Source organism: Pterocles gutturalis, unplaced genomic scaffold (assembly GCF_000699245.1).
Source record: "Pterocles gutturalis isolate BGI_N339 unplaced genomic scaffold, ASM69924v1 scaffold18141, whole genome shotgun sequence".
NCBI lineage: Eukaryota > Metazoa > Chordata > Aves > Pterocliformes > Pteroclidae > Pterocles > Pterocles gutturalis.
The window spans coordinates 63,848-87,451 of NW_010103419.1; the positions used below are offsets into that span (position 1 = coordinate 63,848).

The following is a 23,604-nucleotide window of genomic DNA, read 5'->3' on the forward strand; positions in this document are numbered from 1 at the left end:
TCCTGAAAAGTGAACTTAAACAGTCTGGGACAAAGGCTGTTGAAGGCCACGGAAAAGCATCCCCAGAGTTTTGGGGAGATGAGCTGCGTTTTACTTCCTACCGTGGATGTGGGACGCGGCGTGGCTGTCACACTGGGCAGACTTCTGCACGTGCCAGGGAGAGGTTTGCTGCGTTGCTTCTCCCCACAAGACGCAGCGAGGGAACATGAAGGCATCTCGTGTTGAGCCATTTGTTTTTCATTACGTTATGCTCCTCTAGTATAAACATTAAGGTATGTGGACATTGCCGTGGACAGAGCGAGCCAGATGCCGAAAGCATTCCTCCAAGGCTGTATAAACTTCAGCAGCTAAATATTTTAGAAACTGTTTTCTAGGGCTAGCCTAATAGTTTAAAAATATAACCTAGATTCCAGATATTAAAAAATGCCTTGAAAGGCATGCATATTGCTGCAATAGATGGAACTAACTAAACCCCTGAAGTATGCGGAAAACTCCCATTTTGCAATATCTTGTCTGTTACTTATCCTTTTCTTTTTTTTTTTTTTTTTTTTTTAGTGCTGAGATTAAATTCAAGAAGGCTTTTAGCAGTGGAGTGGTAGTGATAGAAATTTTCAACATATATTAACTGTCTGACTCACACTTTTTCAAAGTGGATCTGGGTTTATGATGAAATAGCTGGCTGCTTTCAGCAACAGCAAAATCAGAAAAGTCAGGATAGCTTAAAAGGTGTCTAATCCGCCCGTGTGCTGTGAAGGGGCAGCATGGGGAGCTCCCACCCGTGTTGTGAAAGCCATCCTGGCCCCGTGCTCGGTGGAGGGGTTCGAGTCCCCATCTCAGGGGAGTGCAGCCTGTCTCTGTTAGTTAGGACTCAGCTTTAAAACATCCTTTAAAAGATCCTTTCGTTATGTCGCTTGGCTATCCCAGAAAATTTGACTAGCGTCCTCTGCACTTCAAGAGTGAGGAATGAGACTTTTAGGTTATTTTTGTGGGGTTCCATACAGACCTGAGAGATCTGCCATTTCCTTTCAGGTGTGTTACTTCTCAGATGGGAGATAGTCCCTGAGGGCAGTGAGAATCCCTGACCAGAGTTGCCTTTTGCTACTGGTTTTCACCCTGTCTGGTCTAACTTTGGACACGTGCTTTGCAGCCGGCTCCTGAGCTTGGGTGGCACTGGGGTCTCAGGGCTGGCAGATGTGCTCCAGCTCACGTGATGCTCTCTGGGCAGGAGCTGAAAGGCAGAGTTACTCGGTGTGTTTTTCTCCCCCTCCTTCTGGTTCTTCCATTGAAGTTTTGTGGGCAGCTTTGTCCTTGAATGAACCTGAGCTTGTCAGTGCTTGGGCATAAGGAGTGCAATGGGGGTCCTGTTGCACTGTCCTGGCTCTGCCAAGCCCTGTCCCCATCTTGTCACCCAATCCCCCTGCAAATGTGAGATGAAGAGGTAGGGAGGGTGGAGGGAAGCTGTTGAATGACTGTGGCACCTCGTGTCTTTCAGCTGCTCAAAGGGATGGCTTTGCCCCACCGAAAAGCTCCAGGAAAAATCCCGGAGGAGGAGGAGGAGAGCGGAGACTGTGATGATGAAGATGACTGCGGCAGAGGCTCTGGGGATGGAGAGCTGCGAGTGAGGAACCAGCTCCGGTTCTTAGCAGGTGATGGGGATGGTGGTGCTGCAGTGGCTGTGGCTTTGGGGGTTGTAGGTCTTGGTGACAGTGGGGAAGCTGCCGCTTGGGGTCTGCTCAGGTCCACTTGCTGCAGGCACCACCAGTGCTCAGAGCCTTGTCATGTTCAGTGTCGGGCTGGCTGGCCTCGGTGCCAGCAGGGACAGCAGCTGGAGAAGCAACACCCCTGCTTTTCCAGGTTGGTTTTGAAGGGGTGTGTTGAGGGCAACCCATGGGAGAGCGTTCAAGACAGTTTGCAAACCTGCTATAGATACCAGAGGCACCCTCTTCTCTCCTTCCTACTGCTGCTCAGGCTCATGAGCTTAGAGATGACCTTTTCTGCTTTCTGGAGGGCATCAGAAAGTCGGTTTGACCAGAGCAAATGATGGTTATTTCTGATCTAGGGTTTAGAGACCAATGGTAATTTTTCACAAATAACTCAGGCTCATTTTTCAGAAGTGATTTATGTACTCAGGAGCCTAAAACCGTGTTGCTTGCCATGTCGTGTCTTTGGATGCTTTGAAAGTAGCCACGAGGCACTCCTGCTGCTTCGAAGCTCCATTATTGATAAGGTAGTCTGTAGTTACCCATCGGGAGGAGAAAGCGAAGGACTGGTGGTGACTTGGGCAGTCACACATGCTTTTGGCGTGTACCTTCTCCCCAGTCCACTAACCGCTGTCGTCCTCCTCCTGGCTCCGTGGAGCTCAGCAGCATCATCCATTTTGCTCGCGTGAGCAAGACGAGGCTGTTTGAGGCTGTGTCCGCTGTGGATGTGCAGTGTCCGCTGGATGTGGGTCTGTGGGCTGGAGGCTTGGCCCAATTACTGCTGGTTCCAGTGCTGTGTGTTGCTCTTCAAGAGACCAGACAACTGAACCTGGATAAAATCAGCTTTACAGCTTTGAAATTTAAGAGGCAAATTTGGGCTCTTAAACGAAGCACAGATGTTTATAAATTCCCTTCTATTGGTCTGGGATAATTAAAATATCCTTAATGAAGTGAGAGGTGAAATATTAAATGCCAGTTTCATATCAAAGATTATTGACACATTATGTAAAATATATAAAATACATATATTCAAATATTGGGTAAGGGAAAAAAAAGGCTTTTTAAGTCCTCTAGTCCAGGTCTGAAAGAAAAACATAGAATTCAGAGGAGGATAAAATGTACTTTTATTTCATCTAAGAACTAAATATCAAAGTGTGCGTTAAGGAAATACAGGTGATCCACGTTGTCCTGAGTCAAGAGCAGAGCTACGTGTTTCATTTTCTGTGATCTTTGTGTCACACCTTTGTGCTATTTTTAATGTGTTTCTAATTTCCTTTTATAGGCTTCCCCATAATATCATCAGTGATCTATGAAGCCATGTATATAATCCTTTCTGCCTTTTCCTATCTCTCTAGCCTAGTTTCATCACTGTATCGATCGCCCCGATAGCCTGCTGGCCTGGCAATTTAGACCTCTTGCTGCTGCGGTACATGAACATGTGATAGGAAGTGCTGCCTGGGCTACTCTGCTGGAGGGTGTTCACTGCTGCCTTTGCTACAGGATAGTTAAATATTAACTTTTAAGCATCAGTCGTTTTGGGGCACTGTGTTCCTGGCAGGTTGAGTCTTTCGGGTTGCTGAGAGCGTGAGGTTTGGCCAACACAGCTTTTAGGCACTGTCTGACCTTGGAGGACGTGAGCTGTGCCATCACGGTGGCCAGGGAGGCTTCCTGGTGCTTTCTCGCTTGCCGTAGTGCTCTTTTTTGTGTTTTGCTTTAGAGCAGAAAGGCAAAAGCTAATCTGACAGTGACAGAATCCTATTTGGTTGGTATTGGATATAAACTGTGACTCTGTTCAAGTTTTATCTTGGAAACAAGCCCAGGAAAAGTTGCTGATGGTGTGGAAATACTCACTTTCAACATTTTTGAGAATGATCTTTCTTTTTACTTTGAAAGAGTATTTTTCAATTAATTTTTTCCATCATATCATATCACATGTACATAGCACGAAATAAAAGGGCCCAGAAACCATTCCACATTCCCACCCCACCCCCCCCACCCCTTTCACAAATTCTAAATTTTGGGTTAGCATGCCAATTTGAAGTGACGCCAGGCTTTGGAATCTGGAAATAGTTTACAAAATGAACTTTTACATTTAGTGTGGCTTTATCTCTCTCCTTCCCAAGGTGGTTACCCTGTAATAGAGGCAGAAAGGACTGGGTGCGGCTGGGGTTTGAGTTACTGACTCTGGTTTTGTCCCGTGCTGGATGCTCTGCAGTGTTAAGGCAGGAACACGGCTGGATGGCCAGGGGGTCTGTCATAGTGTGGTGGTCAAACCCCAAAACCCCCTTCGAGGGTGTTTGAATGCCTGTGCTGACTCTGAGGTTTGCAGTTGGGGAACGGAGCTTGGGTGCTTTTCTTAGAGGCTTTGTTCAGCTCAGGAGAAAATTTTCCTGGCCCCGTGGTGGCCGTGGAGATCTCCTCCCTTGTGAAGGATGTCCCAAGCCTTGCAGATGGACTTGCCTGATGCCTTGGGTCAAGGAGAGCTGGGTGGCTCAGGCCAGCACTGGGTTTGGCTGGTGGTTGACTGAAAGCAGTGGCAGAATTTGTCATCTCCGAGGTCTTTGCATCTCTTGGATGGAATGGGAGTTTCTCCTGGTCACCGGCGTGTGTGCCGCTGGTCCTGCCAGCTAACTGCAAACAGCTGCTCAGCGCTGGCCTCTCTGAGATGTCCCCTCAGAAGGTCTTGAAAATGTGGAGATGAAAAAAGAGCAAAAGGAAAAAAAAAAATCAGCCTCAAATACAGACTAGTTTTGATTTATCGCCTGTTGTATGAAATGTAACCTTTGTTTCCTATTTATAATGAGCCTGTAATAACTGGACAGTCAACTTAAACTTTAATGATTTAAACACACTTGTAAACTGTCAAGTCAAAAGTTTGTGAATGACTATAAACATATGTTGGTGAGCGCTATATGTTAATAAATTCATTATTATGTTGCTCCAGTGGGAAACGCAGTGATGGCAGGCATTTTTTTTATGATAGGTCTTTTATTGTTTGTCACATCTGCAACACATTAAGGATTTTGAAGGCAGATAATGTTTACAATAAGGGGGAGGACTGAAAACCTCCCAGCTCAGAGAAGAGCGCATCCTGTTTGTCAATGGAGTAACCGTGGAGCCGGTCCCCTGGCTGCGCAGCTCTAAAAATAGAGCTGTGTACATACACATATATTTATGCCACACCAACGGCAAATCATGCCTGTGAGTAAATTATAGTATTTTCCCCTAAATTATGAGTCAGTGCAAATCTCTTCCAGGCTGTACGACACAAACACGTGCTCGCACCCCGCTGGGACTGGCCGTCCTACATCGAGCACCCAAAGCAAACAGAGCCCGGGGTGGCTGGCGCTTCGCTCCTGTTCCAGACAGCCACCCACTAATTAGCTCACCTCCTCCGGCGTTCTCACTCGAGATGCCACTTATAACCAACGAGCTCGTTGCCAGGAAGCCTGAAAATAAAACATGGGTGCTGGAGAGGCTCCTGTGCCAGGCAGGCAGCTTTAGCAGGAGCTGGGGGAGAGGAGGTGCAGGCTCTTTGGGGGTTTGGTCCAGCTCACCTGTGCAGGGATGCTGTGCCCCTGGGTATCTTACAGGCTTTGCCAGGAGGAAAACAATCCCATTTTGTGGCTGGAGCATCACCCAGGGAATGTTCTGAGCGATACAGCAACTGAGGGGGTGGGAAGATGAGGGGAAGATTTACCCTTCCAAAATATCTGTGTTAGGCAGTAACAAAAGTTGTCTTGGGAACAGATGGATTTGGCAGAATTAAGTAGAAATAGTTTGTCCTGGGAAGGGAAGTTGGCCTCATCCCATGAGATGTGTAAGGATAGATGTGTGCAATAAAGAATACATAAAGATAGCTCTGCAACTTCGCGTGTGTAAAACAGCTCCCCTGCCTGGCTGTTCCTGCTGCATAACCCGCAGTCAGTTTTGCGTTTCTGCTCTCCCTTGGTTATTTCTAAGGGGGAGGTTGTAGTTGGAGCCCTCGGGGAAGCCCTGAGTTTCCCTGCACCCTGCCTCCCTGTGCTGCCAGACCAGCTGGGCAAGCTGAGCCTCTGCGCAGGTTTCAGCAATCCACACCGTACCCAGGCACTGGATGCGAGTCAAGATCACCACAGTGTGTCCCTTGATTTACCCAGATCTGTAACTCTTTAATAGCTTCTGGCTTGCTTTGTGACTGGTTTGCCCTTTTGGCAGGGTTGTTTCAAGATCTCTCATCAATTTGCAGGCCAGACCAGCTGGGCAAGCTGAGCCTCTGCGCAGGTTTCAGCAATCCACACCGTACCCAGGCACTGGATGCGAGTCAAGATCACCACAGTGTGTCCCTTGATTTACCCAGATCTGTAACTCTTTAATAGCTTCTGGCTTGCTTTGTGACTGGTTTGCCCTTTTGGCAGGGTTGTTTCAAGATCTCTCATCAATTTGCAGGCTAAAACATCACCTCTGGGCTGGCTGAGCGTGGTCTCTTCCCAGGTGGAAAAGCCGTTTAATGGTAACCCCCTTATACATGTTAGAAAGGTATTGTTCCTCCCAAAGGGAAACATAGGCAGGATGCAGAGCGGTGGATGTCTCCTGCAGCCGCCTTCCCAGGGAGAAGGGGCTGCCGTGTTCCTGTGGCTGTGCCCTCTGCGGGCACAGAGCAGGACCCCGCTGGTTTCTGCCTCGCACTGTGTTTTTGGAAGCTGCTCTGAACCCCTGTAAGTTGCATCTTTCATCCTAGTCTGCTTTTTAAACATCTCCAGTGTCCCAGTGAACCATTCCACGTTTTAGAGGTCTCAGTGCTGAGATGTCATTCCTACAGCTCCGCGTTTGATAACCTTCCTCACAGCACCTCGTTTTCTCCCAGGTTTGTTTCTGGAGGTGCTGTGAATCCGAGCTCCTTGCATGCCCCAGCTGTGGCAGGGAACAGGAGATGCTGCAGCTACCGTGGATTGCTTTTTCAAGGGGTGCAAAAGGCTGTTCATTCTGGGGAGCAAACAGGTACCGGTGGGGTTCCCTGCCCAGACAGTGGCTGTGCATGGCGGTGCTTTGGGTGCAGCCCTCTTGGTTTCTGCAGCCCATTCCTGCCGGAAAGTTTTGGAAAGTTTCCTTAGAAGTGGGTATTCGTGCTGGAAAAGGGGACTCTCCCAGCCTGGGAGTGCTCAGACGTCTGGCAGGGCTCACTCGGTGCTTGTGCTGGGAGACAGACCAAGCCAACAGTAGTTAAAATATTTACAAGATCATGTCTTCCCATCCTTTATCATGGTGATTGCTTCTCTGCAAATGCCTTCAGGGTGCCCCTATCTGAGCAGCTAGTATCTGCTGATACCGCTCTGCTCCATTTAGTGCTGGGTCTCTGGATGTTCATCTGTCTGCTGAGAAAGACCTTTTCAAATACCTGATTGACTTTTAAAATACTCCTTCTGCAGGTGGAAAATGTCCCCATCCATGTGGATTTTGCTGACAGCGTGGGGCCACGTGGCTGTTGTGCCTTCCCGCTGTACAGCCTGCAGGCTTGGATTGTCCTACTGAAAAATATCATGCGTACAATATCAATATTTATTGTATGTGGCTCTGCTCAGCCTTCAACAGAGGTGCCCTGTCCTTGGCTCAGGCAGCTGGGTGAGCCGTGTTGGTTTGACGCAGCATCCTTACTCTCTTTTTTCCTATTCTGCTAAAAGCGTTAGGAATTCTAAGTACGATTTTTGCAGCAGCAAATTTTTTTTTGCCTTTTTCTTTTTTTTTTCAAAGAGGATGCTGGTGAATGCTTGACTGAAGCAAAGATAGCAGAAACTTTCTGTTTTACAAGACATTCATCCTGTCCCAGGGTGAAAAAGTGACAAGGCCAAATGTCAACTAGATTATCCTGATGGAAGAGCTGGAATCGTACCAACTAAAACAGTGCAATAGCTTGATTATTGCTTTTCTATTTCAAGTGTTTGTTGAAATTTCTCCTTTTAATGAAAATTTGGTTGGAAGTCAAGAATTCTATGTCATTGTTCGAATACAAACTAGAAGATGGAGAGGGAGTCACATGTAGCAGTTGGCTGAAGCTGTAATTGAGTGGCAAGTTCATTAATTCACTTTTGACGTCAGCAGAAATGATTTTTTCTTTAATTGACAGACTGGGAAAATTATTAGTGGCTTTCAGAGATGGGCTTGTTTATAGCATCCTTCAGCTGGCTGTGTGTGCTGCTGTGACGCTTCCAGGCCTCACATTGTACCTAATGTAAACATTTTAAAGGGTTCTTGTAACTTTTGTACTGTGAGTTCCTCCAAAGAAAAAGTCCACAACTGAAGAACTAGAAATTAATTTATCAGAATAAGTTTGCACTTTGAGAAAAGTTACGTATATGTAAAAACATCTATTAAATCTACTGGATGTATTAATCCCATGCTCCTATTTTCTGTTTTCATTTTTTCTTCAATTTTTAATTTTTTTTTAAACTTTTTCAGCGTTGTGCTTACAGGCTGCAAGATCTAAGTCCGTCTGAACAATTTGTATCTGGTATTTTTAGGGCGTGACTTCCACTGCCTCCGTCCGTTCTGACCCAAAGCAAAGAATGATGTACCAGGTTTTTTAAAGCAGGGTCAGTGAAGGGCAGGTAAATCCCTGATATCCATAAATCCCACACATCACATTCCCATTGTGAGCAGACGTTGGCCTAAATCCTTCTTTGGGAAGCCCAGACCGGCACAGATGAGGCTGGTCCTTGGGCTCAGGGTAAGGTGACTGGGTGAGGCTGAAGGGTCAGAGATACACTGAAGGTCAGATGAGATGATGCTTCTGCTCTTACACTGTACAAATGCACACAAGTCTTTGTGAATCTATGGTCGCTTGTCAATCCCGGATGTTTATAATGCCAGTCTGCCGGCAAAAGGCTTACCCTCTATTCAAGTTGCAAGTTGAATAACAGCTTGTATGATGCCAGGGCATCTAAGAAGATACTTTTCAACAGTGTGATTTGGGAGCTAATGTGTCTTTAAATTGTTACCAAGTGCAGCATTTTACGTGACCGAATGCATCAAAACAATTTCAAGTATGCACAAATCTGCCCAGTTGCAGTAGTGAGAGTCATATTTATCTTTAAAGGATGATGAATCTGTTTTTCTGTGGCTGAAAACACTTGAATTCTTTTGAAGCTGGGAAACACAATTCCTGACTCGGATACAAGCTTGCTTTTCTTTTTGTGCTGTTTTTCATTGCAGAGAGACAAAATAGTTTAACTGGATTTCCTTTTAAGGGACGACAATAAAGGAATATTTCAGACAGAAGCAGACCAGGTGCTACTCCTAATGGACTGACAAGATAACCTTATGCTGATAGTCAGGGCATCATATCTGCACAGTTTGTCATACAAAGGGAGGTTTGTCTGCGAGCCTGATAACAATATAATGTGTTGATTGACTTTCCACATAGGAGGGGGTGTCCCTTTCATGAGTGGCTTGGCTTTTGCTAATGCCTTACTGAAGGTAAGCCGATAAGAGCGATTATGGGGATGTAATAAATGAGGCTCTAGGGTGCAGCCCTCCCCAGTGTTGCGGGAGAGGGCTCCGGCCCCAGAGCGTGTCCCAGCCATGCCGGCCAATGTGTGTGCCCAGCACTGATGTTGGTGTGCTGGCACGCAGCTGCAAAACATCCTGGAGATGTCCTTCCTATGAGCACAGGGCTGGACCATTCCTTTCTTGCTATGTGGCTGCCGTGGCTCCTGGTCTCAGAAAATGGGGGATGCACCCTGCATGAAGAAGGGCTGCCTTCTCTCCTGGCAGCATTTCCGCTCCTCCGCGGTCCAGGACAGGCTGGTTCAGCTGAGATCCCTTCCTTGTGGACTGCTGGATCTATGAACCTCACTGTGTTGTCTTTAACCCTGATGCAGAGCAGAGACAGGCGGGTGCTGAGTGCCCAAGTTAGCTCACGGTCCTTGGGATCGTGCTGCAACTTGTCATATCTGCTTATAGGTCAGGTGTCTTTGACCATCTGGGCACCACTGGTGGGGAGCAGACACAGGACAGCTCTATAGCTGAGCTGCTGCTTGGTGGCACTCAGAAACCTCAGCCACCAGCTGTACGCAAGACTGGGGTCAGCAAGACTGGGATCCTTTGGTGCACACTGTTGTGATGCTGGGGATTTGGCTCTGGGCAATGGCAAGGATTGAACAGGAGGAACGTCACGCAGCGGGGACAACCAGAGGTTACATGGAGTTAAAGTCACAAGAAGGCAAATTAATGGAACTAAGGTCCATCAAGGGCTATTAAACACAGCGTGGCTTGGGATGAGTTTGACATGCATCTGCCCAAAAAGTGCCTTGGGGAAATACAACTATGTGAGTAACTGGAAACACAATTAACATTGGGCCAGGCAGCCCTGTCTCATTGAGAGGGTCCTGGGCTCTCGCTGTGGCCGCTGCATTGCTGTCCATCATTGCTCTGAGGGAGGTGTCCTAGAGAAGAGATGATGTTTCAGGTGGACCATGGAAGTCACCACTTACTGGAAAACTTTTGGGTACCCCTTTCAGAGCACTGTTGAGCCCTAAAGGCAAGAGTATGGGAAATACTGAAATTCTCCAGACTGCCTTAAAAATCCTGAGCTCTTGGTTCCCCTCTTCAAATTTAAACAAATGTGTTTGTTTTTACATAGGATATTGTGGTGATGACCTAGCAATGCAAGTTGCAGTGTTGCATTATGACAGCAACCAAAGGCTCTGGGGAGTCGGTGTTTACATAGATGTGGTTGAGTGAGAGCCTACATGGCAGCCATCTCCTCACCCGGGATCCAACAGGTTCTTACTTGCTGCAGACGGGAACATTGCATTCTTGAAAATTAGTTTTTTACATCTTTCCATAAATATGTGTGTTTGTGTCTATGAACTAATTGAGCCTGACTAAAGGAAGCTGTGATTTAAATATCTGGAAGATGTCTGGATCTTTCCAAACAGCCACGCTCCCTGGAAAGTCATGTGTTGTAGCCTGGGTGGCGGAAAAGGCTGACTCTTTGCCGGATGCTGAAGGTCCCTGCGCACTGCTGTGTGCCCAGGACACCGCTGTGTCCCTTGGCCGGCTGCTCCCTTGGTGGTTGTATGCCATGGTGTTCTGGGACGAGTGTGTTGTGGTGGTGGGTACCGCTGGCTGCTGTGGGACCTCGCTGGCTGGAGCAGGTTCGGCAGCTGGACGGACAGCCTGAGATGAGGGTCTCAAAATGGAATCAATGGAGAGACCACGCTGGAGTTGTGCACAGGCCTGATCCTGGCGCTGGTTGTTGATGGTCTCCAGCAGAAGGAAATAGACCTGTGCAGAAAACAGCCTGTCTTTTTAGTCCTTGCCAGAAAGGTATCAGAAGGAGGGAAAGGGATGCTCCTCCAGAGAAGTCTCTCAGGACTCATTGTTTTTAATCCACATTTCTCTCCCTCTTCTCCCCACCGCTTGCTTTGCAAGTGAAAGTAGCGTACATTTGGGTCTGGGCTGCAAATCACTCATCAGCCGGTGTATTACCAGGACACGATTGGTTACTGAGTCAACACTGCTCTGTGTGCTCCAGAAACGGGGGATTCATCATCCATCAGGACGAAGCTCTCTTCGACTGTTGTGCATTAGCCATGACCCGTGGGCGCACATCTGCCGGGGCCGACCAAGAGTAACATGAACTGAACCAGGTGTGACCATCTGAGCGCTGGCTCCCCTGATTCCCAGGTGGACCTCCCGCACATCCCCAACCCCTCGTGCAGATGGGATGGATGAGCTGTGAACTGGGGGAGAGATGTCCTCCCTCCCACGCGGCGGCTGCCGGCGGGCTGCGCACTGCCTTCGCCATCCATCCCTGGTGCCGGGGCTTTCGTGGCTCGAAGGAGAGCCCACATGGCTTTCTTCCTTATCAACAAATTTCAGGCAGCCGAGTGCTTCTGATGTTTGCTGGCCTTGCCAGCTTTTCTGGGTCTATGGTGCATCTCACCTGGGGGAAAAAGCAGCTTGACCCCAAAATGTGACCTCCCCCCATGTTGCTTTAAGGGCAGATCATAAACTTTCTGATGGAAAAACTTTGTGTTGGAAAATGCCCTTTTGCTGGAACTGGGATGCAATGAAGCATGCTGGGGTTTTGGATGGAATTTTGTTTTGTTTTGGAAATAAATTGAAACATCTTTCTCTGCTCCTGCAGTGAGGAAATGCGGCAACAGCCTGCTTGCCTGTGCCACAAGGTAATGCTGTCAGCTTTCACTCCAGAGCAACTTTTGTCTGAAAGTCTGCGTGAGATTACATTTTTACTTATACCACAGAAAAAAATATGAAATCCAAATGAGTTGATTGGACTTTGTTGGAGTGGTACGTCAACTTGCTTTTTGGTTTTTTTTTTAAACAACAGAAAATTTGAATGCATTTTGCCTTTGTTCTGCTTTGGAGCAGTAGCGCATTCCCCTTTTTCTGTGGGAATGGAAATCTGGCATTTTGACCAGCTTCTGTTGTTTCAGAAAATGTCTTCGATGGTATTTGGGGCTCTTGACAACATCTTACTGTCTGTTTCTGCATTTTGTTCACTCTTTTTGCTTCCCACAGGACCTGGGACGATGCTCTGCCCTTCCTCCCATGGGAGGCTGGGTCTGTGCCCAGCGCGGATCGTGAATGCAAACCCAGCAGCATCTTTCCTTTCCCACTCCTGCTTTCCTCTGAGGGCCCTTTCTGCATATCCCGTCTCCAAGCAGCCGGGAGCTGGTGCCCGAAGCGCTGCCTTGGCCCTGACTCTTTGCTGGATGCTGAAGGACCATGCGCACTGCTGCGTGCCCAGGACACCGCTGTGTCCCTCGGCCGGCTGCTCCCTTGGTGGTTGTATGCCATGGTGTGCTGGGACGGGTGTGTTGTGGTGGCAGGTACCGCTGGCTGCTGTGGGACCTCGCTGGCTGGAGCAGGTTTGGCAGCTGGACAGACTGCCAGGGTATCTGTCACCATCTCAGTCTAGCGCAGGAGTCCCGGCAGGATTTCTAAAATGTGAATTACAACTGCAATGTGATACACAACCTTTTTCTTCCCCTTCCCCCCCCCCCCTTCTTCCTGTTTTAGTTCAGTATCTTGAGTCTCTGTAAAATTGTTGGACTTAAAGCTATTTTGGAGTTGCTTGTGTCCCATGGATACTGGAGACGCTTCCTGCATGGGAAGACAGACATCTGCTGCAGCCTGTTTTTGGACTTTTTTGTGTTAGGCAGACTGCAGTTGGCAGGTGGGAGCCGGTGGTTATTATCAGAGTCTGACTAATATCATCTGCCTCCCTGATAAACTCTCTGCCGGCTGCTCTGCAGCTTCGGTACGTTCACTCGTCCTGTTCAGGTTCTGTGTAGATCATTCCAGTAAAAAGTAAATTAAAAAAAAAGTTGTGAGCTCCCCAAAGTCCTTGCAGAACACAGCTTGCAATATCTCTTCTTCTTCCCTTGTCCACATAAATCATCTGCTAAGGCAAGCGCAGAGAGTGTGAAAGAATGCATTTGTACCTGAAACGCTCTCCTCTCCCCTTCCCTCTAAGGACAAACTTCCCTGCTTGTGCTCTGCTGTCTGTTGGCAGGGAGCAACTGATGCGCTGTCGCCTTCCATGTCCCTTCCTGGCACTTGTAGCTTTATTTGTGCCTTTGCAAAGATGAAGAGAGGCTGAAGGTGTGCCCAGCACTGAGCGCAGCCACCTCCCCACGGTTGATGCGTGGTCTCTCTGTTGGTGCTTTCGGGGCAGGCGTTCGTCCTGGGTGCACAGGCTGTGCTGGGGCAGCTGCTGTGGCTGGGTGCAGGGAGCAAAGGCTTTGTGTGTGCCATGGTCCCCTCCTGGGCACTGGTGGGAGGTTCCTGCCTGGCTGTGGGCTTTCAGGGCAGTCAGAAAGCTTTGCCCTGGTGAGGTGGTATGCATGTGTCCAGGGCAATTTGGGTCTTGCAGCTCTTGTCGGGATGGGAGTCCTGAATCTGCCTTTTCCAGGTATCTCCTTGCCCTTTTTGGTGCCTCCTTCCCACTCCCTATTTGCTTTATTTACCCCAGAAGCATTGGGAGATGCTCTCCAGACACTCCAGAAAACGAAGCCGAATGGTTTCTCCTGCGCCCCAGACCACTGCCCAGGATTTGCTGACGCTTGTATTTCCAGTGAACAAATACCAGCTGGTGGGTCAGGTTCTGATCCTGGAGGTTCAGCTGATGTCTTGCCATCAAGTTTGCTTCTCTAAGTGCTTTTAATGGCAGCACTGGGCAGCTGAAAGCGGCAGAGGCGGTAGGGCAGAGGTGAGTCCGGTACAGCTGGGGGTCCCCATGTGCGAGTGTCCCCCACGCACAAATAATTCCACTGACCTCGGTCCTGCGGGATGTGTGGAGTGGGGCACCAGCTTCGGTATCTTGCTGATACTGGGGTGTCTGCTGGGCCAGACACTTAATGCTATTAGCAGACACTAAATAGGTCTTTCTTATTTAGTGGCCTTAATTTATTAAATCAGGCAGCAATACGCTCAGAAAAGTAGTGCTGGAAAAGGGAGCAGAGCGAGCTGTAAGTTTCCAATTTCTGCTGGATCAGGCCCCTGGAGATCCGTGTGATCTGGTGCATTGGAGGCAGTGCTATTGCAGTGACTCATAAACAGATGTGCCCAATTTACATTGCAGCTTAATACCTTTGTTTAAAAAAAAATGTTTTTTTAAGACAAATGTGTTAAAGCAGATGTTTCCAGTAAAACAAATACTTGTGTGATTTACAAACAACTTCCCACCGCCAGAACTCGTTAGAAAATGTGGAAGAAAGAAAAATGGTTCTGTGTACCAACAAAAAGATAAAATGCAAAAGCAAGGACATAGCAAGGAGGTATTTCTACACATTGAACAAAAAGAACTGCTGTTCTTTGGGGAAGCCAGAGGTTTGAGAGTGATTTTGGTTGCTAGCAGCAGTAAGACTAACCCAGACCAGTTGCATACATTAAGGAGCAGAAACCTGTTTGTAAAAATACTTAACCAGCTCCTGTTATGTGGGATACAGGGTAACCAGGACCACTGTGTGGGATTGCCTGGAGGTTCCTAAATCACTTCCATCCCATTGAAGCCTACACTGGGGGACAGGACGGCTGCAGGATTGCACTAACCCTAAAGCAAAGCAAACAGACGCAGCCCCTGTACCAAGCCCTGCTCTGAGGGATCCCTCCCGGGGCATCTCCCCCTCTGCATCCCACAGCTGGGGCTGGGAGATGCTTTCTCTGCCCCTGCCTTGACCTGCAGCTTGGGCTCTCCGGGGCCATGCAAACCCACCGTGTCTCTGTGTTTCCTCGGGGGGCTGTGCAGGGCTGTGCCCATCCACCTGCTCCTCCCAGTTTTTGGGGGGCAGAGGCAGGCATATGCTGAGAAACTCTTTTTGTCTCTGGTCTCTTTGGACCCACTTTCTGCCCGGCTCTGTTGCAGGGCTGCCATCATACAGTGCCTGTAAGCCCAGCACTCATGTTACACACAATTTGACACCCCATGTGGTCTTAATGGGTTTCCCAGGCTGCAGCTGCAGCACAGCCAGTGCTTTTTGTAAGCTGCAGGGGCTGACAATCCCCCTTTGCCTTCCAGCTCTCTGCTGCATAGGTATAAATTTTTTAATGCACTTGTCACCTATTTCATCCAGGCATTTGTTTCTAAAGAAGCATTGACAGTGGATGTTTGTGGGTCAGCAGGCTGCTCGTCTAAATCCATCATTGGTTGGTACCTGTGCCCTGGGCAAATGGCTTGACCAGCTTCTGAGAAGACACAAGGTCGTCCAGAGAGGTGACCACAATGTTGTGGCTTCAGCCGCTGCCTCTCCCTGCAGCTTTGCTGGAGCATCACAGGAGGCCTGGGGAGTGAGCGAGCTGCTGCATGAGTCCCATTCAAGGTGTGGGTCTGATCCAGCGAAGGATGCCAGCTCTGCAAATGCTTCAGAGCGGGGGGTTTCTGGAGCATCTCAAAGCACCCGTGCATGTCAGGCTGCTTTCACGTGCCTCCATTGGCAGAGCTGCTGGGGACGTCTCTCACAGCTGGGTGGGTTGGGAGGATGAGCAGAAAAACACAGGCTGGTGGTCTTCTGCAGCCTGTCCCACCCAGGGAGGGGTGACACAGCAGCCCAGCAGCCAGCGGCACACGAGGAAGCAATGAGGATGATTTGAGGAGCTTTTTGGTGGACAGACATGGGATGTCTCATCAGGGCTGCAACGTAATCATTATGAAAAATGACCTGCGAGCATCAGAGACCTGCTGGAGTGTCCTCAGAAACAGGGGCTGAGTGGGCGCACTGAAAGGTGCCTGTGGGACGGGAGGGACTGCTCCTCGCCCTCCCTGGTGTCTCTCTGGTTTCTGTGCCTTGCCATAAAGAGTGTTTTCAGAGCAAAACCTTCACAGGGGAACTTGCTGGGACGTGTCCAGAGGAATTAAAAGCATCCCAGGAGGAGGAGGATGCTGCTGCAGAGCGACTTGTGGTGCTCAGAGATGCTTTTCCCAGCTCGCCCATCAGTGTTCGTGAAGCCTGGTTGCAGCCTTGGCTCGGTTTTAGCCTTTAGTGAATGGAAGCTTGCGCTCGGCTCTCGGGAACCGTGAGGCTTCAGTGCTTAATTAATCTCTGCGAAGCAGAGGGCGTAATTAGTTCCTGCAGTGTATGTTGAGACCCTTGGGTGAAAGGCAGTGTGCAATCACTGTGCTTTGCCTTTCCAGAGCAAAAACCACACGGCTGGGTCTGTGGAAATCATCCCTGGCCAGTACCATGGGCTGCCATCCCAGGATGGCCAGTACCGCGTGCGGCTATCCCAGGATGGCTGCTTGTCCTATCACAGTGTTTTGGGGATTTTTGGTCTCTTCCAGTGCTGTCTCAGGAAGGGCTGTGGGCAGATGTAGCCCTACATATCTTGTCTCCCCCCTATGCTAGTCCCCAGCTGGTGTAAATTCTCAGGGGGATGTGGAGCATGTGGGCAGATGTAGCCCTACATATCTTATCTCCCCCCTATGCTAGTCCCCAACTGGTGTAAATTCTCAGGGGGATGTGGAGCCAAGTGGAGAAAAAGTCTCCCCTCACTCCTTAAAAAGGGGACATCTCCACCTGCCTTCCTGGTGTTTCTACACAGGCTTTTGTAATGTTTCTGAAATACCTTTGTTCTCCAGCCATTTCGTCAAACAAAGAGGGAGAATCACCACAAGTTGTTTAATGTTGATTTTAGATTAAACCATCCTGCAAAGACTAAGCAAACTGGGTAAGAAATGGATATATTTTGGCAGCTTAAGGACAGGCAGGCAGATTTCCTTCCTGATATCTATAAAGCTTTTTTTTTTTTTCCTTACTGTCAGCATTGTTTTTGTGGGTGTTAAACATAAAGGAAAGGAGAACAGATTGCAGGTACGTTGAGTTCCAGCACAATCAACTGTCATTATTTAAAGAAGATGCTTTTAACCAAACCTTCAAAAAATACCTCCCCGTTTATTGATTGTCAGGTGTAAAACCGCATGTCGTACAGAATTGTTCCCTGTCACACGCCGTCCTGACGCCATCGCACCCGCTCACGCGTTGGGTGATCTGCAGAGATTTTACACCACTTGCCACCGAGCATTAACAGAAATAAATTAACGCTTTAAAAGTGTAAATGTTGTATTTCATAGGAGTCAGGCAGGATATTTGGAAGGGAAAGAAATGTAAATAGAATGAAATTCTTAAGCAAGATTATTGATATGACAGGACTAAAGAGCTTGGGATTCTGTGAAAAGTGCTTCTTTTCATCCCTCTAATAAGTCCATTACTTGCACTCAGGAATATTTTAAGGTCCTTTTCATGCTGAATCTGGAGTTGAGCATGCTTTGCATTTCAAGCTTTGTCTATGAATCAGTAGAAGCCAAAGTTATTTCTGCTTTAAAATAACAGGAGCAGGGAACAGCTAATCTCTTTTCATTCTGAGTCCTTACATTATTTTACTGGACAGAGTTTGTGTTGGCTACAAAACAGGGCATTCACAAAATCTATGAGAAGGAATTTAGTCTAAGAATGAAGCCTAGATTGCAGTATGCATAAAGACTCCTTCTCCTCAGGCCATTAAGAAATTCCAAATCTGAGCTATTTTGAACAGTGACATTAAATTAGCCTTGCTAATTCCAGTAATTCAAGCCGATAGCTGAGTTTACAAATCTTCTAGATGAGGCCTTCCTATAATTACAATCTCAATGTGCTTTTCAGCTAAGGTGAGTTGGCACAAAAAAAAGATAAATAAATAAAAGGGGGGAAAATGCTCTTTCTGTTCTGGCTTTTGAGATGAATATCTCTAAAGAACAGTTAACCGGCTGTATTCCGCCAATAAGACGTCCCCTGTCCTGCACTGGTGAGTTCATTTTGCCTCTAATGTGCAAGTGGAACACAGAAAAGAGACTAGATTTTTCCCTGCTTTGTTTTTTCTGTTGTCTCTTTTCAAAGGAGCATTGATGCTGCTGGTGCTTGTAGTTCAGTTTTTAGTTGTTTATTTACACGTAGTAATTCCTACTAGGAAAAGAAAGAGTCTGACTGTTAGCTAGCCTCTTTTGTGGGGGCAAAAAAACTACCTTTAGTGGATAAATTGAGGTTAGAGCAGGTGGAGCAACGATACAAAGCAGCAGCCCCCCTTATTCCTCTGGAGAAGAAGTTGATTTCCAGATCTTAACACAACTAGATGTTCCCAGAGTGATGGAAAGGTTTTGAGGATATGTTTTCAAAGCCATAAGGCACGAAAACATGAAACAAATAAAAATTGAGTGCATTATTTAAAAGGGTGTTAATTTTATTAGAACTGAGCTGAGCTAATATAAGGGTGAATGTAAGTATTCGCATCAGCACTTAACTCTGGCTGCAGTGTTCATAAAATGTCCTTTTGATCGAGCTGTAAGTGTTTTGATCTTTATTCTATGAGCATCACTCAAAGTGACCTAACTGTAGCTCCAAACAGGCATCTGCAGCTGCACAAGTCCTTGAGCAATAACAGATCAGGAACTTGAATGCGTGCTCTGCCGGGAATGCTAATATTGCAATCTTGGGGTTTTTTGTTCCAAATAAGAAAGAAAGCACAGAAACTCTCATGAAATAAAAAAGTCCAACAGAAAATTGTTTTGTCACCATGGACTATACATACTTGAGTCAAAATATTAAACAAAATGCTGATTTTAGTTTATCAGAATAATAATAACATGGCCATTAAATATTTTGATATCATCGTCAACATGAGTTTTTGACATTTCTCCCATTGATAATGTTGTCGCCATTGGCACAGCCAAGGGAAGCATCTTCATTTTTAGAAGACCACCCTGATTTAGTAGGACGTTTCTCTGCTGGGCACCCACAACTCACAAAACCGTGGCAGCACATTGCATGGTCCCACGGAGCCTGTTCGGAAGAGGGATGGACCAAAAACATGAGGGAAGCTGGCAAGCATCTCCTCCTCTCCCCAATGCAGGCAGATTTCCTGCCACCGATGCATGTTGCCCATAGACTCAGGTACATGCAGCAGGTAATGCCTCAAAATAGTATTTCGGGCAAAATCAGGTAGAAACAGCTGTGCTGCTTTCAGGGGCTGGAGGGAGCTGGCGTTGCTCCCTGAGGCTGGGGTGATTGCCGGGGAGGAGTGTGGTGGGGTGGTGTAGGGCACAAGCCCAGCTCTTTTCTGTCTTCTGGAAGGGTGGGAGAGGAGGGAGGCTGAAACGCAATTCTTGATTTCCAGGAAACTTTTATCTCTAATCTCCGTAATCCGTTTCAGAGAGGATTTTGTATTTTTCAAGGGATTTACAAACTGGATTATGTAGCCTTTTTAGTTTGATTTTCCACTGTGATTGTGACATTCCTGAGACTGTGCCATGAGTGCTACAGATAGGACAGAGGGGGAAGCATTTGTGGACTTGGACCTTGGAGCCCTCGTGCGTTGTCATCTCCTTGTTCTACTGCTCGGCCGGTACCTGCTCACTGTGCCGATGGACGTGTCCCCGGTGCAATCTGGATGCTCCCTCGTGAGCTGTGCAGCCCCATCCCTGTCTCCATGTACAAGCTGACCTGGGGAGGTGCCAGGTAGGAGCTGGGGCTGATCCCCTCCCTCCCTTGCTCCCTGCTCCCTCCTCCTGGGGCAGGGCCAGCCGAGGTGGTCTCCCTGATCTCCACCGTGGTCCCAGCCACTGGCACCAGCTTGACAAGGTCTCAGCCACAGGTCCCCAAGCACAACGGGGAGCCCCTTGGCCCCCAGGAAGGAGCAACTGTGATGAGATGGATCTGGCACAGCCCAAGCACTGCAGCCACGGTGTCCTGATGCTCAGCTGAGATGATGCCAGGTTTCTTGCCAGAGCTGCTGCCACCATCCAGCTCTATCTTTTGGCACTGTTTTTCCAGAGATGCTTTGGGACCAGGGTTTGCTCTCAGTCTGGGAGGGAGGCAGGGACAGCCCCAGTTTTGCATCTGATGTTAGAGGCACCCAATAAGCAGCTGGGTTTAATTTGGGTCAGTCTTTTCCTGCAGCTGTGCAGAAGGCAGTGCAAAGCCAGGTCCTGGTTTCAGACTTCAGCGGCTGTTCCTGTGGCTCCTTCCAGTGCGGGGAACATGACCTGAAGCTGTTAAAAAGTTCCAGCCTATGAACCAACCCTTCTTTTTCTATGTAAAGTGAGAAAGTCAGGTATGGTGATGTTTCCCAGGACCTGCTGCATTACCCCATTTTTGTAGGCTGAAGTCACTTTAATGTTGTTTAAATGCAGAGCCAAGGGGCTTATTTATTTATTTATTTTAGCAGCTTAACACAATAAGAAAAAAAAAAAAGCTGGGTGGTGCTGTAGCTTCTTGGCTCCCTTCCCTTGGCAGTGCACTCACTTCAAGCCATGCTCTGTGCAAATGTTCCTGGGTTCCCTGGCACGGGCAGGGGGAGTTTACTGTCCGTTCACGCTGGTGATCCTGGGCAGTGTAAGAGCACAAAGCCTCCGGCAGTTTCTCCAGGAGCAGAGGCAGGGTTAGGGTTAGGGTTAGGTGTGCGTACCACAATGCCTGAGTGTACCTGCTGGTTCCACCTGTGGGCTGAGCAGGTATGTCCATGCCCAACCCAAATTCTTGGGTTATGACCTGAAATCTCACCAAAGATATTTTCCTTGGCATCTTAGATTGTAGCCTGGTGGTGTCTCTGTCAGTTTGATCCGTGAGCTGGGAGTGCTGCTCAGGTGCTCTCTTTACATGCATGCTCAAGGAGCAAAACACCAGCCACCTTTTTCTCTTCCTTACAAGTGTAAGGCAATGATGGATGTCCAGGGATTTTTGACAAGCGCAGGCATTGCAGAAAGTCCTGGTCTCTTCTGATTGAAGAGACATGTTCCTGGTTGTCTACTTGGGGCATGAATGCCACGAACCCTGGTCTCCATGGCCTGGGCCCCGCTCAAGTCTGGTTTCCACAGGCAATGAGTCACAAAGGAAAATGTCAGATGTTCCTGGATGCTGCAACACCACCATGGGTTTTCTGATCAAGCATTAAGAAATGTCCTTCTGCCTTGAAGGCTGCTTTTAGCAGCTGGCATCTGGAAGGCAGGGACCATTGCCGTTCCCTTTAGGACTGTGTCTTGGCAGGTCTTACTAGTACGTGAAGGTCACCAAGTGTCCTGAGCTTGGAGAGTTGAAGGCCAGCAAGTAGCATGCAAGAGCTGCCTGTCCTGGTCGTATCCAAAGAGCTTTTGGGGGAGCAAAGATGAAGGATAAAATTCCAGTTTGATATGATGATGTTGTTTTCAGTCATTAGAGGAAATATGAAGCATTTAATTTTTCTCTGCTATCACTAGGAACATTACCTCCCAAAATCAAGACTGACCTGAGATGTCTCACATGACAGCAGAGTGACCCAACAGGGTCACTTTGTGGGTTTAGACCTTGAAGGTCTCCAAAGAGGGAGAGGGTGACTCCATGTCTGGGTGGGCTGAGGTACCTGAGGGGTCTGCAGGGACATTGCATGACCCAGTCCTATATTGCTGCCTCATAAATTACTTAATTTCCATTCACGCTCTTCTGTTTCCAGCTTTTCCACTTTTTCTTTCTTGACTCCTGCCTTTGTAGATGCTTTTGGCTGTCCACGTTTAGCTCCCTGTTTTTCACTTTTTCTCTCCCAAGTTCCTTTAGGTGGCAGCTCTTTTTCTGGACACTACAGCTGGATATCAGACTGAGGCATGCTGCTTCGTCATCATAGTACAGGGACTCTGGCACTTCCAATTAATAATGCTAATGAGATTTGTTCATTTTTTAATAAATTACATGAGTGCGTTTTGCTAGACATGTTTTTGTGGCTCCGGTTTGTGAGTACAGTTCACTTGCTGCCAAAGGGAAAATGATTAATGCAATTGCAGACGCCAAATTGTCTTCAGGGTAAATCTAGAGCACACCAAGGAGCAAAGAGGAATTTAATGAGTACCTTTTCAAAACAAACATAGGCCCAGGTCATATATGATAGCCCTTCCTCAGCACCAGCCTCTGGCCAAGGTGAGGTGGAGGAGCAGTCGCTTGAATTGGGGTCATGGTGCAGCCCCTCTGCCCATTCCATGGCAATGTGTTGGGGCTTTGGGGGAGTTTTGTCCCTTTGCCTTATTGAAAGCTTGAGGACATCCATGAGCAGGGCTTTTGCGGTAATGCTGGAGGTTGGGGAGCCAGGGTGTGCATACTGGCTGCCCCGCAGACCTCATGGCCAAGTGTCCCATGTTCCCTGATCGCACCCCTGGCATGGGGCTGAGCTGGAGCTTCCCCACCTCTCTGTGCAGGATGACTTGGTCCTTCCGAAACAATCTGGTTGCCTCCCTCCGGCTTGCTTCGGTCCTGGGGGAACTTCCCCCAAATGGGTGCTGGTTTTGTGGTTGTGCCTGCAGTCCTTGGGTTGCTTGCGAACACACGCTGCAGGCTGCAGGCCACCAGCGGCATGCCGGCAGCCGGGATGTGTCAAACAACCAAGCAAGGGAAAAGTCTTGGTTTGCAAATCAGCAATCCCAAAACCGATTCACTTGGGTTTCTGCCCAGGAAGTCAGTTTTACCACTTGCTGCTGAGCTGTGCCAGGCTCTCCCAGCCACGTTGCCGACAGCAGCGGGATGGTGTTGAGCTGGATTCTTTCTTCTCTTTTTTACAAATCCATATTGCCAAGGGCCGCACCTCCTAAATTGCTGCAGAGGAGGTAGAAAAGCAGAGGCACAAGACCATGCACATGCTGCACATCCATCTCGGTGATCTTACTACCATGCCAACACAAGGATCGTGGCCAGACCCGGCTCAGCGCTTTAATTACACGCCGACACGACCACACCTATGGCTGGGCTGTTGCAGCTCGTTGTGCAAGAAGACAACTGGCAAACCTGTTGGTGCTCCAGGATTTTAGTGGTAATAAGCCAGAGGGCAAAACCTCCCTAGTGAGATGAAACTGTGCTTGGCTAAGTGTTTGGAAAAGTTTAAGGTGTTTTGGAGAAGCAGAGGGTGGGGATTCTGGCTCTCTCTGTGCAGTTGTGGCTGAGTTGCTCCATGGATGGGTTCAGACGTTGCCTTTGTGGATGCAGAGGTGTGTTTGCAGGATGAGCTGTTTCCATGAGAAAGCCAGGTAGCTGGAGGCTGAAGTGAGCAGAGCTTTTGGTGTTCCAGCAGGAAGAGTTTGGGATGAAATAGGACTGTTGTAGATTCCAGGTGCAAACACCTGTGAGAGTGAAGTGGTTGGTGCTGTAGAGATGCAGAGAGTTGGGAGCCATGGCCAGGCAGCCTGATCTGTGGGGTTACAGGCTCTTACGCTTCGCCTTGTAATGAGTCAACAGCTTGGCCTTGACTCAAGCACCTCTCCCTTTAAGAAATCCCCTCTTGCTTTGTAGACAGCCAGAGTCTGCTGCATCTATTGGCAACTTGTGCCCCACACTGATTGATGATACTTGCTGCCTAAAAAAATTAAATGAAGCGATGCACTGCAGATATCATATTTTTTGTTGGTGATCTAGCATGT

General features: G+C 48.2%; 1 protein-coding gene across 1 annotated transcript in view; it reads left to right on the top strand.

Moving 5' to 3' along the window:
- GPC3 (glypican 3) overlaps positions 1-23,604 on the top strand; it is a gene marked incomplete at its 5' end in the record, with an annotated part of 82,040 nt that overhangs the window by 53,624 nt on the left and 4,812 nt on the right. The window contains one exon of the mRNA XM_010086718.1: positions 1,493-1,646. Coding sequence (XP_010085020.1) covers positions 1,493-1,646 — 154 coding nt within the window. The remainder of the gene's footprint in view (positions 1-1,492; positions 1,647-23,604) is intronic.